General features: G+C 39.4%; 1 protein-coding gene across 3 annotated transcripts in view; it reads right to left on the minus strand.

Moving 5' to 3' along the window:
• SNX14 (sorting nexin 14) overlaps nucleotides 1-17,427 on the minus strand; it is a 55,245-nt gene extending 37,818 nt beyond the window's left edge. For 2 of the 3 annotated variants that reach the window (XM_084515910.1, XM_084515909.1), the window contains exons 1-6: nucleotides 17,195-17,425; nucleotides 16,936-17,056; nucleotides 16,094-16,170; nucleotides 15,918-15,996; nucleotides 9,070-9,113; nucleotides 3,916-4,003 (exon numbers count right to left, since the gene is read on the minus strand). In XM_084515910.1, the coding sequence (XP_084372036.1) occupies nucleotides 3,916-4,003; nucleotides 9,070-9,113; nucleotides 15,918-15,996; nucleotides 16,094-16,170; nucleotides 16,936-17,056; nucleotides 17,195-17,334 (549 nt within the window). In that variant the 5' untranslated portion in view covers nucleotides 17,335-17,425. Of the gene's footprint in view, nucleotides 1-3,915; nucleotides 4,004-9,069; nucleotides 9,114-15,917; nucleotides 15,997-16,093; nucleotides 16,171-16,935; nucleotides 17,057-17,194 lie in introns of all 3 variants that reach the window. The other variant, XM_084515911.1, reaches the window with a different exon arrangement.
• Nucleotides 17,428-17,953: the final 526 nt, after the last annotated feature.

Raw genomic sequence — 17,953 nt, forward strand, 5'->3', positions numbered from 1 at the left:
TTATGCCCCCACTGTAACCATAAAAAGAGCCCTTCAGAAACAATCAATGAATTCTCTAGATAAACTGACACTATGCTCACTCTTGTGGGCAAAGAACACAACATCACATAGTATTGTTTTTGGCTTTTAGTTTTAACACATTTATTTCCAACTTGTTCTCATTTCGATTCTTCCACAAATTATAATTACTATAATTATTATTTCAATAATTATAGTAACATAGCTTGACTTCCAAATCACTGTAAACAAAGGCTAGTTCTCCATGAAGATTTGACCACCACCAAAGGCAACTAAATCACACCCTGCTTCTAATACTTGTTAAGATTACACTCGGCAATCTAAAGTCCACAAGAACTAAAAGCAAAGTGAACCACTCCTCCCTATGTACACGCAGAAAAACCATTTAAGCTCAGCTGATGGCAGAACCAAGAGAATTTGAGTTCCTGAGTCAAGAACACTTTTAGTGCCAACAACTACGTATTGCGTAAGCCTTTTTATAAGCCAAGCAAAAAGCAGTAATTCTGCCTATGTGATTTAATAAAAGATTTTATTAGTCAGTCCTGCATTTATACTTTCTTTGATAATTATGAGAATGAAATACATATATATAATATGTATAGACTACTGAATAATTCAAGCACAAATAGACCTCAGGATGTCTTAGCCTAAAGGAGGCTCAGATTAGGGTGCTCATGGCTGTATCCATTTGAGCGTTGAAGACTTCCAGAGATGAAGACAGTCACCTCCTCACAGGTCAAGTGCTCCTGCCCTGATGATCTTGGCGTCCCTTGGCTGAACTTGCTCCACTCTATCAATGCCTCTTTTGTACTGTGGAGCCCCAAAATGGATGTGATATACTAGGTACTGCGCCAAAATATTGCTGCCTAAAAAGCACCATGGAAATGAAGATAACTATTTCCCTTGACTGACTGGCTCTGCTCCTGTAAAGACAGCTCACGATGCTGTTGATCTTCTTTGCTGCCATTACACGCTCTGGCTCATATTCAGCCAACCATCTACAATGAGCCCCAGGTCCTTCCCAGCAGAGCCGCTCTCCACTGCCAGTCAGTCCCCAATTCCAAGGGACTCTGCCATTTCGGCTGCAGTAGTTGCACAGAAGCTTACCTAGAAACTGATTTACACACTATATGCCCGCTATTTCAAGCCAGAACAGATGACATCTCAGAGAAGCAGAAATACACAACAGCAAGCATTCAGAAGTCCTCAAGACTAAGTCAAATAAAGGCCTTAAATAATAAAACAGAAGCACAGAGTGCTTCTTGCCAGACAAGGAAGGAGCCTGCAATTGCAAAGGCCCCTAGAGCTGAAAAGAAAGTTGTTTCTTATTCCTTCATATAAGAATAGCATGTATTCCTACATACTCTGTAATACTTGAGGTGCACAGCTAATTGAATTCAGGTCAACTCCTACTTTTTTGCTTAAAAGTAGAAGATTCTGCTCATCGATGCAAAACCCTGTTAGTCAGGACTTGCATTTCAGCCATATTTCAATAAAGAAAAAATTTCCTATGGAACACAGGGATAAGAGAGGGCTTATTTCTGCACAGGTAAGGTAAAGATCACAGCAAGCAAACTGAAATTTTTGTCAAAAGATAGGTTCTACTTCAGCATCAACAACAATCAAATTCAGGTCTGTTATATCACAGCATACAAAGGAAAGATCTTCACATTCAATTAAACGCTAACTTAAAAACTAACCCAGAAACGGCACCAACAAGGAAAACCCAGATCAAGCTGAAGTCAAAATGAATAAATAAACGTTTTCCATCAGTTAAGAGCTGACTAGCTTTGTCACTAGCGTCTGCTGCTTTGTTCCAACAGCCACACCTCAAAAACTCCACCTAAGCAACCTTAGACAGAACACCAATTCACTGCAGCAATTTGTAATTTTAAGCCGTAATTCAAAAGCAGAAGATTCCTCAGCAACAAAAATAAAGATCTGAAGTGAAAAAGGAAACGAAGTTTTGTTGTTTTGTTTTTTACTTGTACATACAATCTGAAATTCTGGGATTAATATCTCCATTAGCCAGAGCTATGGCTTTCAAACATTTAATAATAAATTCAAATCAAAGTACAGCTGTTTGGCAAAGACTTATTTTGCAATCTGTGCTGAATTTCTCCTGAAATTAAGTTAGAAATGACATTGTATTGCAGATGAAAGTTTATAAAACATTCTGTCATAACCCTTTTCAGCTAATTACTGCAGCTTTAAACTCAGATTCCAAAGATGAAAAAGAAAAACAGCATTTTATTTGCAACTTGCATATCAACTCTTATTTCTACGCATGATGTTTCCAGCTTTACACACATCACAATCATTATTAGTTCAGGCTGTCTGCATCTGTATGTGGGTGTGCGCACACAGAAACACTTGTTTAGCAGAAAAACAGTATAGATTGGAAAAAACGGTATAGCACCAGATATCAAGCTCCCCTGCATGACTGAACATGCCAAGTTTCAATTTTGTTCCAAACCACAAAGTTATTATTAACATCATTTTGCTTGAGGTATCTGTAACACTTCATGCAAAGAGACAAATCATATTTATTTGCTTCCATCCTATAGAATAATATAAACATTTATAAAGTAAATATAAACATTTATAAAGTGAAATGCATTTCTGTGACAGCCCTTCTGCTTTGTAGTTCCCCTGCCATTTCTTAATACTTGTTCATGTTTGAGTTTTTGTTGCATATATTGCCTAATCGTCACATGGAATTTAATAAATTACAATTACTTTATTACTGACAGATATGATAAATTATTACTGAAATTCAAACTTGATGGCAAAAGCTGCTACAGCTGATCTAATACAAATAATGACTTATTTCAAGATCAACAGAGGAGGCAACTATTTTATGAATCAACAATGGCACTACAAACAACACGAGTAATACCTGCATGTGAGGCCTTTAATTCTAACATCAGATAGCTTAACTTTTAAGACCTTGATCTAGATTTTCGCTTTGGAAGATTTACTTTACTTTCACACATCTGCATGTCTGCACTACAACAATCGTTTTCTAATTTTCCCCCACGATCACTTTAAAAGCAATGTACTGGAGTTCAAGTAAACAAGAAAGTCATCTGGATTTGATATATAACAAGGACAGAATCAGGCTGTTCATCAGACATGACTGAGCACATGTACCAGTGGTAGTTCAGAAAATATTGCTGTTACTATGGAGGGGGAAAGACACACATTTCTGGTAGCTGCTCCAACAGCACAGCCAGCACTGAACAAATCTGGAGGCTGAGTTAGCATCTCTTCCTGCTTAGCACAGCCAGAAATTTAGGAGCAGTTCCTGTAGAACAGGCTTGAAGCACTTTACAAGAATACTGGGCATATGTGCTAATGTATTAAATGTAGCTAACAAATAATTTGAATGTTTGAAGTTTACTCTGCAGAATGTTTCTTAAAAACTACGTTAAGATAAGAATAATATTATTTTAATTCTTACAGTAAGCTACTCACATTTTATTATCCATAGACAACATAAGGACCTTGTCTGCATTTAAAGAGCCAAAGAATGAGAAGCCATGACATGGGCACACCATCAGCTACTTCCTAATAGGTTTCTCGGTAATTTTCAATTTTTTCCCCCACTTAGGTTAAGTCATTAAAAGACAGCTAAAAGATCATCCCACGGTTTTAATAATGCCTTACACTGGTGTCAAAAAATATATCAATTTGCAAGAATCTTCCAAGATGTTTTATAACTAGGAGTGGAATAAGCTCCATAAGGAGAAAGAAGAAACTTACATGGAAACTGCCTATACTGTCTGTAAGATTGACTTTGGAATTGACATTTAACAACAATTAAAGAACTATCTACAGATGGATAACAGTTCTTTCAGATGGAAAAACGATGTTCACACCTTTAAGTCACCTTACCTTGTGGATTCTCCGAACTAATACAGATGCAAAAAACCGCAGTGTGCCTCTCAGTTCATCCACAGAGGATTCATCATCAGTAATATTTCTGCAGTATTGTGAAACAAGTCATCATATAAGAGAAAGGAAGAAAATACATATATATTAATTGAACCACAATATATATTTTACTACTAAAAACTGGAATAAAGACAGTCAGTGATGCTTCAACAGACAATGACTGAAAAGAAAGCTGTATGGGCAGAGTGAGCTGCCTTCTATTTGAGTAAAATACGTAACATTCCCAGTATGTTTGTGCACACAGGAATGACTTAAGTAAAATGCCTCAGTGTAAACTGGAATTATACACCAATGTCTGCTTTAATATATTGTTTGCGTGATTTTGGGCAAAGAAAATCTAACCTAGTTTCCACTAAAAAAACTGAAAATCTGAAAACAGTGACTGTTTCCTAGTTCATTGATCTGAAGTCTGAATGAGTCTGAATTAACATCTTCAAAACCTTTAGAATTAGGGTACTGCAAGCACCCATCCCAATTAAGCTAGTCAAAACTGTATTTTCCATACTGGCTACTCCAAAACCTTCTCTACTACTCAATTTCAAATAATCTTCTGGCTCAGTACACATGCGGCTTTGTTAACTTTTTATTATAAAGTTGGTAGCTTCTCATGTAGCTTTTAAAGACATAGATACATTCCTGGTATTTCAGCTGAGCCTCATCCAAAAGAAAATTTTCACCAGAACTTTTTCAAAAAGTTCTAATACTTCGATGCCATTTAATTCAATAGTATTCCCTTTAAAAAATATAAAATAAAGAATTTATTTTCAATTTTTACTTCCAAATCACTGTGCCAAAATATCAGCTAGACTTTAATCTGGTTTGCCAGTTTCCATCTGCTGCAATACAGTATGCTGGGTGAAAAATCACGTTAAAACTACTTGAAGTTGATCATGGGAGAAAAATACCTAATTCCGTATCTTTTTTTGGGGAAACTGTATGCTAATGGGGACTACAGCAAGTCTTAGGTGCAACTAAACTGCAATTAAATTAAGTGGAAAAAGAGACCATAATAGCAGAACTTTGCAAAATGCAACAAAATGGTTAAAAATATACCAACATTTAAGCATATATGGACATTACAGTATGAGCAAAGACATCAGTAAAACTGCATTGTAATAGCTGAGCAATGGCACAACAAAGAAAGCTGCCTCCTGCCTTAGCTAATGACCATATGGAAAAGCAATCAAAGCTTTCAGTTTGCATAATGCGTATGCAAACCCCCAAATGGTTCTGCATATGTATTAAATGTAAATATCTTTTCTATTAAAAAATAGCCTCAACAGGATGTTTGAAAAGCAAATATGTTATGCCTATATCATCATTTTACATTATTCAGCACCTGATTTTTACAGCAAAATTAGCCCAAGTTACACAGCATCCAAACGCATCTTGAAGGTGAGCTGTTAGCAGCAGATAGGGTTGACCATGGTATATCAAGTATATAACTCACTGCATGAAAAGGCACCTCAAAGAAAGCAGCCTGGCATGAGGAATACAGCAATCCTCAGCTAATCGTGTGCAGATAAGACAACTGTAAGGCTTGGTTTGTCACCAGCTGACATTTTGGAAGCAATATTGTTAGCAAATAGCTACGCTGTATAAGGAAGCCAAGGGATTAGCAAACAGATTTTCTGACTGTACTACTAATATTCTACAGACAAAAAGATAGATGAAGTAATTTGGACCAAGACATTGCTATTTTATTGACACTTGGCTAACCAATATTCTAGCTAATTCTACTTGGACACAGCTTTGTGCCACGTACTTTCATGCCGTGCCATAGGTTAGCAGAGACATTTTTTTAATCATCAGTGGGCTGGAGAATGGTTAAAAGAACATCAAGAACTTGTAAAACCCCAAATCTCCAGTGACACAGTGGAAGATCCAAATAACTTGCTTAGAAGCATTTTTTAAATTGGCTGCATTTTCCCAGAATTTGCAGAAAAACTCAAAAACACAACTACCAGTATAATGGAGAGATTTTCTAAAAGAAAAAGGCCCAGTCTGCTAATTGTAAACAGTTACTGAGTCAAACATCCCAAAAGAGATACACCCAACTTGCATGCAAAGCTCCGTGGGATCCACTGATAAATGAAAACCACATCCAAATACTGAAGTAATTATTTTTTCCTGATTGTCAATTATTCTTATGAAATTTAACCAACTCTTTAAAAAAAAAAAAAAAAGGACAAAGGAAATACATTGCAAGCTGATAAAACTAAGACTATGATCTGTAATTAAATGAAAATCCCGCATTTTTACTGCATTGTTTACACTTGGAATAGAAGCAGCTCCGTATGCGAAAACGCTGATTTTAGTCACTATCAAGGAAAAAAAAAGATTTCATGGTAACATATTACAAAAGCACAGTAACTACTCAAATAGTTTAGAAACCAGAGAACTGGAATTGCAATAGCATCAATGACAAAAAAAAAAAAAAATCAGTAAGTATAGAGTAACACATTCAAATTTTAAAGTCGCCTATTTAAAATGAGGAAAAAGCTGGTAAAAGCAAGACATTACGCAGTCTTATTGAACAGCATGCTAAATAAGTAACAGATTCAGACTGGTGTTGTGTAGTTTTGTAGTTGGATTACTTAGAACTATGCTCTATTCCCATATACTTGAAAAATAACTCAATCAAATATTGGAAGATTACCGGTATAAATACCTTGATAAATCCCAAACAATTCATATAGGTGCAACTACCTACTTCAGTAGAGTTCATAGGATTTTAAGTACTAATCTTCTTTCTTCTAAATTGATCTTAGTTTAGGGATCTTTACCTCAAAATTTTAACTTGCTAATAAAACACTACAAATTCTTACACTGTTTGTTAATGATACAAGCACAAAACACAGCTTTTCCCGGATTAACTTTATTTCTGAAGCAACAAATCTATGGTTTTGTCTTGCAACACACATTTCTGGTAAGCATTATATTATTGCCCCAGCTTCTGAGTGGCTTGTCAGGTTACTTGTCTAATGCCCAGAGCGTTCAAGCAGCATTAGCTGGCAGTGGAAAGAGAGAGGAAAAAAAAAAAAAAAAAAAAAAAAAAAAAAAAGAGGAATTGTCTACATAAACTCCATTTGAAAGGGGGTCAGCTAGCATAAGGAGTTGTGCCAGACTTTTCTCAAAGGGAAGCAGCAGACTGCTTTATCAACCTCACCTGGCAAGCCTGAGTTGCCTGCTGGTGGTTACCCACATTGCTAAAACAAGCCCAGCCTAGAGGTGAAAGCTTCTGATTTGGCTTTATGAAGAATTAGCTGGGGTTACTGAGGTGTGGTAGCTCAGGAAAAACATTTAATGAATTCAGGAGTCCTTCCTCCAGGGTCAGCTGAGCTATACAAATGGCAAAGGTAGGTCTAAGCAGAAAAAGCCAGACCTAACGTGCTCTACAAGAGAGACCTCAAACGGCAGCACACACAGTTCAGGCATCCCTGCATGACTGCTGCTGGCAACACAAAAAAGCACAGGAACACCTGAATGAGAACATAGAGAATGAGACAACAGTTAACAATACTACTACGGGGCTGAAACCAGCAAACCTTTCAGGACCAAGCTCTCTGCCTGAAGAATTACAGATAGCGCTGCACTACAGCTCACTGAACTGCCAGTAGTTCAGGTTTGCGGAAAGCTCATTAGGTCTGATCAGCCTGGTGTGACTTCATGGAGCTAGTTCAAAATTCAGAGGTGCAGCCATGTAAAACCAAAGACAGTTCAGAAACACCCACACAGCTTACCAGGAGGCAAGAAGGAGCAAGGTCTAGACTGGCTGGCTCTTGACCAAGTACATTTTGCACCATGCTTCTAACTGGACATATTCCTATGCCCACTATGCAACATATTCCAGACTTCAGTCACCTTGAGTATTGAAAATGCATGCAAGTAATATGTGGAATGCAAACTGCCTTGTCAGTCCAAAACAAGGGAAATGGGGAAGTGGCCTTCCACCAGCCAAAAAATCCTCTATTTCATAAATCAAAATTAGAAAGAAGATCTAATTTTGTCCTCTTGCATCCATTACTTTACCAAACACAACTGAACACCCTCTAGTTTTCTCAACTTGAAAGTTAAAACCCTTGAGTTTTCCAGCTCGATCACTGACAATACGTGGTGCTCAGGCTCCCTCTGCTGTTTGCGTAGGCAGCTGAGTTTTACACTGAAATGTGTTCATCACACAATTGACAGACATGAGACATGCAGACGTCAGCCACAATTAAAAACCAATTAGGCAAAAAAAGTCTGTCCAGAAATTTTGGATCCCAGAAAGGCAGAAAGAAAACAGTGGAGAGTAAAATACAAGAGCATAAATTGCCTTTAGCACAAAATGACCTCTCAATCTAAAGGAAAAGTCTAATTCAGAATTAAGGTAAAATGCTGTTATTTTAATACATTCATGTTGTATGATCAGTTAAAATTTTAACTTAATATCTTCCTACAAAGTACTCTCAAGCACTAATTTATATATAGATTACAGCTGTAATCTTTTCTTTATGTGCTATTTTAAAGTTATTTAAACAATACTACTCTATTCAGCTCAGCATAGCCACTCACAACCTTAAATGTCATCAAACGAGCAGGTACTCTGCAAGAAGGTGGCCACAATGTATTTACAATATCTTCTCTAGATTAACTAAAACTGTAGGTCTTATTAAAAAAATTCTATAAAGTGAAATATTTTAAGATTTATTTATTTTTTAAGTGACTTGAAAGATTGACAATACCTCTAGTCTGGAAATACTTTTTTTTTTTTTTTTTTTTTACCCCATGTGTATATATACACGTTATTACAAGGTTTTAAACAAGCCATGCATATTTCCAAGGGAGAGTTATTAGAAAATTAATATATAAAGGGAATAATCTAAAAATGTGATGTTAGGATGAAATACAAATTTCAGAACAATCCCTATCACTTCTAAATTATTAAAAGACCTGTTCTACCCTGCACAAAGAGACATCAAGATAATGAAATTGTAGCACTTAAAAGCATCCTTTGTATTTTATTAAAGAAACAAAAATGTTTTTTTTAATTAAGCAGTTTGCTGATATTTATGTTATTAAACAATAGGGACTTTTAGGTAAAGCTCATACCTGTACCATGGATAAATAAAGTTTTCCAGCACCAATTCGAGCACCTGTGTGGAATAAAGACAAAGGCATTACAAAATAAACAAGCGTACCGTAAGTCCTTGTTAGAAGAGTTAGAAACGCAAGCATCCTCCAAAACTCTCAGAATATGATCTCCTGTATCATAAAACTTCAACATATAAATACATACGTTGCAGTCCTGTTGCGAGATTGATCATTTTGCGTAATAATCAGTACTTTGGGCAAACAGTAATCAACTGATGGTTTCATGCCATCTCAATACGAAAGAGCTGCCACTACAGACGACGCAAAGCAGGGTACTGTGGCCACTCTGTGATACAAGTGCTCTGAAGAATACAAAAAGGGATGGTCCTTACTACATGCTCACCTCTCAGAGACAGTAAAAGAAGAATCCTAAAAAGCAACATCTAGGAACACTGTTCCCCGTCGTCAAATCCTGCACCGCAGCTTTCAACAAAACCCACCTCCTGAAGTCCTGACCAGAGCACTTCCCAAAACCCATGTCCTGCATGTATATCCTCATGGCTTTCTCATACCTGTTCCTAGCCCCTGCATATCCCAGCTACATGGGAGAAATTTTTCCACCCTTTTCACCTGTTCCTCACAGGCCAATCCTAAAGTTGCCTTTTCCATGCTGGAAAACCTGGGTTCCTCAGGAAGGAACAGTGCTGTTGCATCCATGTCCGGCTTGGTTTTCAACGTCACATCAGGAAGGGAGGCAGGGAAGGTGACAGTCCATGTTCAGTCAGCGGGCAGCCACCACCACAGACTGAAGGTATACTGAAGCCGAGCTGCAGCTCTGGCACTCCTCCTCACACCCACGCAAACATTTCCAGTCACTGGCACAGCCACACTGCAACACCATTAGCAAAAAGTTCTGGAAAGGAATGAGATAAAGTGACAAGGGAAAAAATGGCAGGGGTGGTGGAACTAAATGGTCTTTATAAAAGGTCCCTTCCAACCCAAGCCATTCTGTGATTCTATGATTGCTTCAGAGATCAGCAGCATCAACGCTGATAAGGGCAGTAAGGCAGAATGTGTCTGCTGCTACATGAGGCTGTTGGGCCATATTCTACAGAAGGGGAGGTTTTGAAAAGAAGTCACTGCGTTCAGAGAAAAAACTAAGATCTGTCTGAAAGGAAAGCTGAATGTAACAGCTGATATAAAAGCCTGGTTTATGAGAATAAGCATTACTCTTAGAAGATTTGCTGCTGTTCTCATTCACACTGAGTATGCACACTGTAAGAAGTCAAGACTTAATAAATTTATGCTCTCTTCAGGGCACGACATGCCTCTGCTCTACACATGATTATACAATATGCTCTGTAATATGCACACCACGGCCTTTTTAATTCCTCTCAATTCTTCAGGCTTGAGCAGTTGATCAGCACTCTTTTTCTGTCCTCCTTTCTAAGAATACTGTCTACTCAAGTTTGGTAAGAAACACTCCCTTTTGCAATTGTTTCGTTTCAGGGACTCTCCTCCCTTTGTTTTTAAGGGTGAAGGAGAAATTTCGTTCCTTTACCTTCTCTGAAGGGATGTTTTCTAGCTTGGGACAATTTTGTGTGTCTGTGTTGTGGACCACACAAAGTGGTCAATTTTCTCCTACCATTGTGTGCTATATAAAGAATATATTTTTAGTGGTTTTTGTTTTTTCCCTTGTTGGAGAAGGATTTTTGTTCCGGGTTTCTCCATCCAGTCGAAAACTTTTATCATGCAATCCCAGAACCAAACCTTTTCTGAAATTTTGAAATTGCAACATGATCATGTGTTGATGATGGACAGATAAGCTAAACAACTTCTTTCCTCCCTACCTCGTGTTTCCACTAAAAGGGAAGAAGAGACAACATGACAGATATTTTACTTCCCAGGACAGAAAAGACCAAGAAATTCCCAAGAATCTTCTTTGGAAGTTAATCTTCAAACAACAGGAAGGAAATCAAATCCTGCTCCAGTCAGCAAACACAGACGACTGGCCTTAACAGCAGTAGATCAGAGCGCTCGACAATTTTACTGATGCTTTCTTTAATACTACCAGTACATAAACCACCAATTTACTCTAGAAACCTCAGTCCCACAGGTACCACAGCGTTATTTTTGGTCATGCAGAGTTTCTAACAAAAACCTCTTTCAGGGGTCAAACCGCAGACTCTTCCAAAGAAGCGCCTGTCAAAAGGAAAGACCCGCAGCAAAATGCACACTATGCATCTATCTGTTAGAAGATCCTTTCTCTTTCTTCCTCCACTTTTGCTATGCAACCCCCATCAAGAACAACTACAGCAGATCGTCTTCCCCTTGGAGTGGAAAGCGTACTCGGACAGCCTTCGAGCATAAGACGATGTACTCAAAGAGATTACAGTGCTCTCCTCTTGAGCTTTCTTTGTGTATGACTACTATTTTGAAACTGAAAACCTGTCCACATCGCTGCAACTTACAGTTCATCAGCTGTTCATCAGCTGCTAGCACAGTTTACTGACACTCTCTCAGCCTTGGGTCTGGAGGCTTCTGAAGCTAGCATGAGGATTGTTTCCAATGGTGACAAATCTTGTTCTTACTTGAGAGCCAAGTCAAACATGCATGGTTCTGAGGAAAAAAATAAAATCTTCTTATGGTTACCAAATGAACAAAGAAAGCAGGAAAAATGCTAGACACAATGGCCCATAGCACCTTCTGGGTAAGGTCTTGATGAGACTCACTCTGTGTTTGTAGTAACTAACTTTTACTTGAATCATTGCACAGGCTCACAGCCTTGTCAGTCTTCCTCTTGGTATCTCTTGCTTCGAGATCCATGTTGTAGGCAAGAGTCCTCTGTTAACAATTACACATGAAAATGCCAAGCAAACTGTCCCACTAAGCAGAAGACAGTATGCACAGAGACAGACCAGACAGACAACTAACTCCAAATACACCTGAAGTCCATATGTTGGTGGTCCTTGTATCAGAGGTCAAGACACATCCTAGTAGAACTGCAGTTATCTATATGACCTTAATTAAAAATGCCTTGATTCTGGACACACAGAAAGCACTCCCTATTTATACCTTTGCTAAATACACAGTAAGACAAAGACAGTTACGTACAGTGCTCCATTGCACCAAGGTGGCATAATGAAGCTGAAAGAGAGCTACAGAGTGAAAACATCCATACTGCAAAACGCAAGCACTCAAGCAATCATAGGAAACTGACTCAGGGAAAAAAAAAAAACTGTCACATCATTCACTACATTTTCATAAAGCACAAAGAAAGCAGGAGATGTGTACCCACTTCTAGTGCAGCAACACCAAAAATATCATTCAAGTTCAATTACTCACACTACACACACGTGCCAATGGAGTAGATAGGACACTTCAAAGAGCGCTAGATAATGATAAGCAATTACACCTTATAGGAAGTATTATTCTCCAGCTCTAAATTTAAATGATGAGTCATTTCATTTAAAGCCTACCTATTTTTCAAACATTTTGCAAAATGACTGGTTCTGTGTGTGTGTGAAGTTTTGAAGTGGAAAGTGATGAAAAGCATACAACCAAATGCAGCAGGTTCAGTACAAGAAGCAGCTGAAGGGGAAAAAAAAAAAGCAGAGAAATTCATTTCTAGCAAGCACAAAAACATTGCAAGCTAGTCAGTCCACTGCTGCTGAGCCAAGCTTTCTTAGGATTGCCATCAAATAGACTCCAGTTGCCAGGAGGAAGAGCTGTAAGAGCTAAGTGATAAACGATTCAGTAGCAGGACAGAAGTACCAGGCCAAATTAGACTGGAAAGCAGCAGGGATTTGATAGTAAACCACAGAGATGATATAAAAAGCCTTAAAGGACTGTACAACTAGATAGCGGAGGCCACTTCCTGAGGGCAGAACAAGCAATTCCCAACACAAAGCATGCAGGTCACTGTGCAGTCAGCCACGAGAGTTCTGGACTGGTGAGGAGCATGCTCAGGCAGTAACCAACTTCTTGCCATTCATTTGTCCATTAACAATTTTTAAAAGAAAAAAAAAGAAGAAATCTGGTCCCATACTGAAAGTAAGAACCTGAGAACCCCAAAACTAATGAAAAATTGGTGAACTCAACAGACAGCACCCTGATCCACTAACCCATTTCTTTCATGATGCTGATCAAGAGTAACTGAGCAGATTTCTATAGATTTGATTTGCAACCATACCTGACGGAGCAAAATGAGATTGTAAGTAGAGATGAGTTCATTAACTGAATAATAACATTTGATTTTCCTTTACACAACCTGTAACACCTTAATTTTACTTAACGTAAAGCTGACCAACAGAAATAACATCTTAACTCACTAAAGGAAAAAAACATGAGGAAAACTATCATAAAGCACAATGGACTAAAAAACCCACAAACAAAATTACACTTAGGTCACAGAATTATTTTTGTGCAAGATACAACCCAAATTATTAAATATTGATAGATGCATGGTCAAAGCAGTCCAACTATAAAAATAATAAGAAAGAAGCTTTAAGCACAGGGTTTTCTTATTGTTCTAAACCAAGTACAACAGCTAGATAAGCAAAACAAGGATGCAAAAGATTAAGAATCTGCAAAGTGAGACAAACTCTCATCATGATCCAAGAGTGAAAAATCCACATTTGTGAGAATAAATTGCATTTCTTCAGATTCAAATGGGAATTAAATTATTCTTTAACTACTAGAAAACCTATGCTTAAAGACTACGTAACTGATTCAAATTAGAAACACTTGGAAATGAGAACGTTGCTAAAATTTTTCAACCTGCAAAAGAACTAGGAAAACTAATTCAGAATCAAAAAAATCCCAGAATTATTTTAATTATTTGAAGAATCTGCCTTTCAGAGGCAGGCTGCACACCGTACTCCTTCGGAATCTCATTAATCTTAATTCACTTCTCAGTGTATCAGCTTTCCCCTACTGCATGACTAACCCACAAAAGAAAATAAGGGCAGTCTCTCCTTCCAGCCCAGAGCAGGCTATCCAATTCCAGTCACACGTTAAACGCTGCAGATCCCCAGCACAGATGAAGAGCAATATGGCACGGGCAGAACCTCTGCTGCCCTTTTAACAGGTACGGAAGAGCTGCAACGGGGAACAATGCAGTGGCATTTCTCATTCCAGCTAGTATCCCAAACACATGAAAAAGGTGACTTCATTGTGGAAACAGAAGCCTGTCTGGGTCCACCAAAGGTTATAACCCCAGCACACTGTGCCAGGAACGCACAGAACCCAGGTCTGACACCTCCCTCTGGTGAAGCACACAAAGAAGAGAAAGGAACGAGAAACACAGCATAGATATACAAAGCCACGTGGATGCTGCTAAATAAAGCAGGCCTGGGGGGACACAGCAGTGAAGGAAAAAAATAAAAAACCACCAACAAAAACACCCACACCACTTTGGTAAAAGCAGAACTACAGTATCAACAAGCAAATACAACATGCCATTGTGTAGCAACACACTTCAAAAAAGCAGTCTTAGAAGATAACTATAGTATCCACTCAGCTCTCTTATGAGTAATGGACTACAAAGAACTTAATTTTAAGCTAAACAGGACAACTTCCAGTTCTTCAGCATTTACGCATCCTTTGGTGAACCGTCACAACTATCTATTGCCCAAAGTTCTTAAAAAAAAAAAAAAAAAAAAAAGCATTTATTTCACATTCTACTATTAAAACGAGGCTTAAAAAATAAGCCTATCTATATGATAGTCAGTGATATTGTATTGCTCTTTTAATATATTTGGGCCTAAACTTACTCTAAAAAAAAAAAAAAAGTCAATTTTAATAGATCATGTAATTTTAAAACAACAAATGTTTGCTTCTGAATTACAGAGGAAGTCACTATATTAAACTGAAGGAAGTCGACAAGTTATCTCCACGTTTTTTTTGGTTGGTTGGTTTTTGTTTGTTTTTTAAAGTCTTCAACTATCCATCCCTCCCTTCCCTTAAGGTTTTTGTCCTGTTGCTACTCTTGGTATGGGGCATGCTCTGAACAGCATCACACACAGCCGAATTAAAGAGCTAGCTTATACCTCAAGCACACGCACCATTGACTTCATACATCAGGCTTTTAATTATGAGAGCTGACATGTAAGAATCTGCTCATCTCAGACATGCCACTTATTTTTTCCCTTTACCATAGAACTCCAAAGGTGGAATTTTAAAAAGAGATTAAGCTATACAAGTATTTGTGTATTTTCCTAGCTTTAAAAATGGCCAGAAAGTTATCTAATTAGCTGCCACTGTTCTTCATCAAGAATCAACAAGGGGGTAACAAACCTAAAGCAAAAGCGTTCTTCAGATGCTTTCTAAAGAGAAAAGAATAAAACAAAATTCCTGATTTAGTCTTACCAGAAAGAGGTATAAATTTATGCTGTTCTTTCAGTAAACCCACTGACTACTTATTTTGACCAATTGTGTTACAGCTTTGTCTGATGATTTTAAATAGGTATAACCACATGCTTATCTTCCATCACATAATGTTTGTAACTGGAGCAAATCATCCCTTAGCCTCCACTTCAACAAACCAAGCAGGCTGAAATCCACAACCTTTCAAGAATCAGACACGTTTTTCAGTCACCTATTTAGAACTGTTCTTTCCTATATATTTCCCAATTTGCATAGATGTTTCTTGAGTTCTAGGCACGCTACTGCAGGGACAGTCACATGTACATTAACATTGTCTCTCTGCACCTGCCATATATTCTTTTGAGTTTTACATGAAAAGTTAACACACATGCTACACATATCTGACTCATGTACTCAACTGGAATTAGCAGGTCTAAGAAATGTGAAATTTAAAAAAATCACTGAATTTCAAGGAAATGAAGAAATGAAGCAGCAATTACCTCTGAGAGGGACGCATCAACCTTGGAAGGCACCTTCAGATCCAGCCATGGCTGATAGTTTTCCAGGAGCAAAGCAGGTCTGTAGGAGAGCATGGAAAATTAGATGTAATAACAATGCAAGTTCCCTGCTGAAGTGTACAAAAATACTACCATTAACAGTGCCACTTTTAATTTACCTGTGCCTCTTGCATTTGACTTTGCCACACACAGCACAACTGTGACCATGGGGAAATAGCTCCGGCAATTCTAATTGCTAGGAGAAAACATTTGGACAAGTTTATATTCTTTAAAATGATGACTCTTAACAAATCAGTAAATTCCTTCTAGAGTATGCAATTACAGAGAACTGAACAGTAGACAGGCAAAGTTGTTTTCCCAGCAGGAAAGCAAGATAACAAGGCATGGCATGAGAAACAACTGAACTGATCAGGAAAATCACTTCTACTACAACAAAACTTAAGTAGATAGCCTTGCACATCTCTACCTGTCTCCCCAGACATCATTTAGCCTGTGATCAGATCAACTGGCTTCTCTACGAACTTTGCCTTGCCTCAAAGATAGAAAACAGCGATTTCCTTTGGGAACGCTTTTCCCTTTGAAGTTCAGTACTGCTTAAAGAAGCTTGAAAGAAACAATCAATGAAGAAGAGTTAGAAGCAGCATGCAAAAGGCAGAACATTTTTAAAAGAGTCTTAATAGAAGAGAACACAGTTAACTAGTGTCTAAGCTACTTACAAGTGAAATGCCCTAAGCAAAAAGTGGGTGAAATGGTTAGAAAACATCCATGAACTCTCCCAAGCAGCAGCTTTGCAGGAATATGTAGATTTCATGGGCCTATGCACAGGTACAGGAAGAACCCAAGGTTGTAATCACTGTATTTGCCACAAGGTATCTATCAGTAAATAGACACAAGCTGTATTTACTTCTGGTGGTTTGAAAGCAGCAGAAATCCCACCAGAATTGCTATCTATGTCTATGTCTGATGAATTTCATGTCAGCCCGTGGCGCACCGCGCTTACCTTGGGTTTGTATTTGATGGTGCACAGAATATTGGGCAGGAGGGAGTCCGGCCCCAGCGAGCAGTAGAAGGTGACAACACCAGCCACGAACGACCAGAAGACCATCAGGACGTGGAGGTACCTTCCGAGCAAGCAGAAAAAGGGGGTCACCGCTCGCAGATCTCACCTTTTGATGTTTGTTTTTTTGCCTTTTTTTTCCACGACGGCCACCCCGCAGCCACCCCCTGCCCCATGGGCTGTCCCCCAGACGCCGGGTTACCGGTTGAGGAGGAGGGTGGCGGCGGCCAGCCCCAGCAGGAGGCAGCAGAAGAGCGGGTACTGGCGGCAGGTCTCCCGCAGCACCTCAGCGCCCCGAGCCCGCTGCCGCAGCCGCTCGGCGGCCGCCCGCGCCCACCCCATGGCCGCCACCGAGCCCGAGCCCGGGCCGGGCCGCGCCGCTTCCGGCAATGGCGGGCGGCGTCAGGGGGCGGCCGCCATCTTGTTGGCGGCGCTGCCTCCTCGCCGCCCCGTGGCCGGGAGGAGGCGGCTCTCCGCCGGGGAGGAGCGGCGGAGGGGCGGGAGGGAGGGAGGATTGGTGCCCAAATTGGGGTCGGGGAGGTTGGGGTGGGTTTTGCAGCCGCACCGCGTTAGGCTGGTCTCCGGTGACAGGGCGCTTACATAAACGCTCGGGGTCGGGACAGCTGCACCTGGCTGAAACGCCCTATATTTAGCTGGGGACTGAGCCAAAGCTGTGCAAACGCTCCTCAGGGCTTCAGAGGGGATCGTAAAGCAAACGGAGCAGGGCAGAGAAAGGGATGAGATCCTCTCCCCCCCCTCTAAAATCACAAAGTGTACAGACAGGGTTACAGCAGGCTGCCGAAGTGCTGCCCGGAATGTAGCTTACTGCGAGGGAGGAAGGCGTAAAGCCAACTGCACATTAGGAACAGCCCTCAGGTACTGCCCAAATCACAGCAAACTGCTCCAATGCTTTCAGTAACTGAGGTTGTTGGGTCCTAGGAAGCTCAGAAGTTTTAACATA

Source organism: Aythya ferina, assembly GCF_964211825.1.
Source record: "Aythya ferina genome assembly, chromosome: 3".
Lineage (NCBI taxonomy): Eukaryota > Metazoa > Chordata > Aves > Anseriformes > Anatidae > Aythya > Aythya ferina.